The 3,498-nt window shown below is 41.6% G+C and overlaps 1 protein-coding gene across 1 annotated transcript; it reads left to right on the plus strand.

Moving 5' to 3' along the window:
- Positions 1-14: 14 nt before the first annotated feature.
- On the plus strand, positions 15-3,417 carry CSUI_008196 (uncharacterized protein; the record flags this gene model as incomplete). Its single annotated transcript, XM_068068332.1, has 2 exons — positions 15-165; positions 354-3,417. A coding segment is annotated over exon 2 (228 nt), but the record flags the coding sequence as incomplete, so codon positions are not given.
- Positions 3,418-3,498: the final 81 nt, after the last annotated feature.

Genomic DNA, 3,498 nt, shown 5'->3' on the forward strand with positions numbered 1-3,498 from the left:
CTTTACAGTTTCGATCTCTCTCTCATCCGTTTCCTTGATACGTTCTTTCTTTCTTTCTTTTCTTTGCTCTTTTCATGAAGTGGGGCCTTACCACCCATCCGTCAAACACGAGACAAGAGAGAAGAAGAGCAGAATCGATCGATAGACAAAGAAATAGAGAAAAGAGTGAGCGAAGGGTGTTGCCTGGGATCTAAGAGAGAGATAGAGAAAGAGTCGCATTGGCTCTGTCAACACTCTTGTTCTTCCTAGCAGAGCAGGAGTAGTAGATCTGTAGTTTCTGTCTTTTTTCCTTTCATTTCTTTTTCTCTGGTCTACTTCTTCTTTCTCTTCTTCGCTTTCTTCTTTTTTCCAAGCAAGATAGATTTCCAAGAAGAAGAAGAAGGGGAGAAAGAAGATAGGAACAGGAGGAAGGAGAGGAAGAAGAATGCGAGAGAAAGAGAAACAAGGATGGATCGGTGAATGAGAGGAGCAGTCCAGTGTGTCATGATAGGAGGAGTTCTTTGACCTCTTCTTCTCTCTTCATTCATTCCTTTTGATGTATAGAAGAAAAGCCCTCTATTGTTCAAGAAAAAGAGAAGAAAAAGAAGATGAAGGAATGAAGCCGATGAGGAACAACATTAGTGCTTTTCTTTCTTTCGTCGTCTCCATTGTATAGCTACCTCAGAGACCCTACACAGACACCCCCCGTCATAGCAGGTATAAAACAAATGCTTTCTTTCTTTTCGAGGAAAGTGAAGGAAGGCGAGAGGAAAAGATCGTTAAAAAAGAAAGAGGAGCGGTCTCTTCTCGTCTCCTGCCTGATATGTGACGATAAGAGAGAGAGAAAAGAACACCATATAGAAGAATAGGAAGAAAAGAAGAGGGGGAAGAGGAAGAGAAAACACAAAGAAGAAAATACCTAACGCAGAGAAACAAACGAAGTCTTGCATTGGTTGAAGAGTGTCGCCTATTCAAAGAGATAGGAAGAAGAGAGAGAGGAGGAGACGAAAAAAGAAGAAGAAGATCTCTTTCTTCCTTTGCTCTATGTAGTATTGGCTTGTCGTTCTCATCTTCCTGTGTTGCTTTCTGATCCAAGAAAGATAGAAACACACTTTCCTTCGAGAAGACAATTCTGGCAAGAAAAAGAAGAAAAGAAGAGCTATCTTCACACAAGAGACACTTCTTCTTCTTCTCGTTCATTTAGAGAGAAGAAGCACAAGGACAAGTAGAGGATTCATCCGGGTGGAGGAGCAGCGGCTTAGGGTTGATATCTTTCGCGTCTTTTTGTGTGTTTCTTTCTTCTTTTTCTTTCATCTTCCTCTTCATCCTATTCTGCTTCTTTGTTGCTTTGTAGATAAAGTCTTCTTTTAGACCTTCTTTGAGAATAACACCTGTTTTATCTTCTTTCTTTTCTGGATTTATTTTGCATTCCTTCTCTCCTCCTTTTCCTCTTCTTTCTTCTACTTCGGTGATGTGAAGAAGACAATCAAGTGGCGACACTCTTTCCTTTTGATGGTGGAAAGGAGCAACACCAGTTTCGCCTGTGTACCTTTTTCTCTCCCTGCATGCAGTTGGGGTGTACATACACCCGAGAAAGACGAGGGAGATATTCCATACCAACATACATACATACCTAGGTAGAGTTTGCTTGCCTTGCCTCTTCGCAGAGATTTCTAAAAGAGAAACAAGTTTTTTTTTGTTTCATTTCTCACCTCCTTTCTACATTTTATCATAGGGGTCGCTTGCTCTTTCTCCGTCCGCTTTTTCTTTCTCCCTCCTCTTTTGCATGTTGTCTCGTGTCTACATTTCTTTCTCATTCCCTCCTCCCATTGGTATCGCGAGGTGAACAGGTTTAGCAGCAGCGTCACTTTCTTCCTCCTCCTTCTCTTTCTTGCCCTTTGAAGAATCGATCTCTCTCTCGCTTTTATATCCGTTTCTTCGTTTGCCTATTTCACACGTCTGTTGTGTCGCAGAAGATTCCTGTGTCACTGTCGGGAAGTCTTCTTCTTTCTTCTCTCTTGGAGTATCCGGAGAAGAGGGAGTTGTTCTTTTTCTTCTCTTGTACAGTCTCCTCGTTGCCTTCTCTTTCCTTGTCTTTGAGAAAGATCTCTTCCCAGAGTGCTAAAGAAAAAAGCGTCGGTTTCTTGTTCGGTCCCCGGTGGGGAGTAGTCCTCTGTGGATCCTAGTTCAGAGCTTTAGTTCTTCTTGAAGAGATTTACTACTCTTTGCTTGTTCTTCATTCTCTCACCCTACGCTCTTTTTTTCTATCGATATAGGCTTCTTTCTTAAAGTGCCGTTTATTTTCATTGTTTCTTTCTTTGTCGACCCCCCCATGTGAGAGAGGTGTGATGCTCTTTTAGGGCAGTTACGAAGCCTTTACGTATTAGGTATCTTTCTATTCCGAGAAAGCAAGCAAGCAATACATCTCCAAGATTCTAGCTGAAGATTCTCTGGAAATTTGTAGAATACGACGTCGTACCCATATTCACTTATCATATATGTAGATACAAAAAATTTCCTTCGTATTTATCAGGTGTATGTACACCTCAGCAGCGGATGACTCCCGTTTTAGTTGATTTGACCGGTTGTTTTCAGTTTTTTTTTTTTTTTTTTTTTTTTAAAAATCTCCGCTTTTAACCCGCTTAACAAAAAGAAAACGTCGGGTTTCTTTTTTTAGGTTTACGCGGCAGCCTTCCATCAGGTTTTGTGTTCATAGAAGAATATCTATTTTTTTAAGACAAACAACGAGGTGTATAGACACCTGGATGTTCGGGTGTATATGCACCTAAAACGATTTGTTCTTGTAGAGCGATACATTTCCCTTTCCCCTTGGAGTAAAACCTCCGCGGTTGTTTGTGTTTTTTCTTTTTTTTCTTTTCGTCCTTTCTGCTTTCCTGCCTTTCCGGCTTCCTCAATTCTTCTTCGAGAGATAGAGTTTCTTTCGCTACCAAGTTTTTCTTCTTCTCTCTTCCTATCTGTCTTCCGTTCGTGTTTCTTTTAGATCATTCCCCTGACTGCGGCTATTCTTCGAAGCTCCAGATAAATAGCTTGGCCTTATTCTTGTTCGTTTCTCCCTCTGAATCTATCCGTCTTTTTAGATTCAGCGTAGCGGCGAGATTCTTTTTCCTATCCCAACTTTACTCTTTTCGTTTGTCTGTTTTTCTTCCGCCCCCTTTGTCCCCCGTTTTCTTCTTTCGTACCGTTCAAGATGGCAGCAGGAGAAATTGGATCTGATTCGTCCTCTTCCTCTTCTTCGCAGTTGGATTCTACTTCACTGACAACGACTTCGGGGATATCTTCTTCTTCTTCTGCCCCTATGGTGTCTAGAGATCTAGCGAGTACATCCTCAAGCGGCAAAAGTAGTCATGCAGTTGGTGCTTTTGCAACATCTCCGGAATCGTCTTCATCGTCTCTTTCTTCGTCATGCTCGCCTACACCTCTCGGTTTTTCTGGGGATTCAACAACTATGACTTCTACCTCTTTTCCTGATGCCAAATCTTCTTCTTCTTCCTGTCTTGC

Source organism: Cystoisospora suis, assembly GCF_002600585.1.
Source record: "Cystoisospora suis strain Wien I chromosome Unknown contig_4519, whole genome shotgun sequence".
Classification (NCBI taxonomy): Eukaryota; Apicomplexa; class Conoidasida; order Eucoccidiorida; family Sarcocystidae; genus Cystoisospora; species Cystoisospora suis.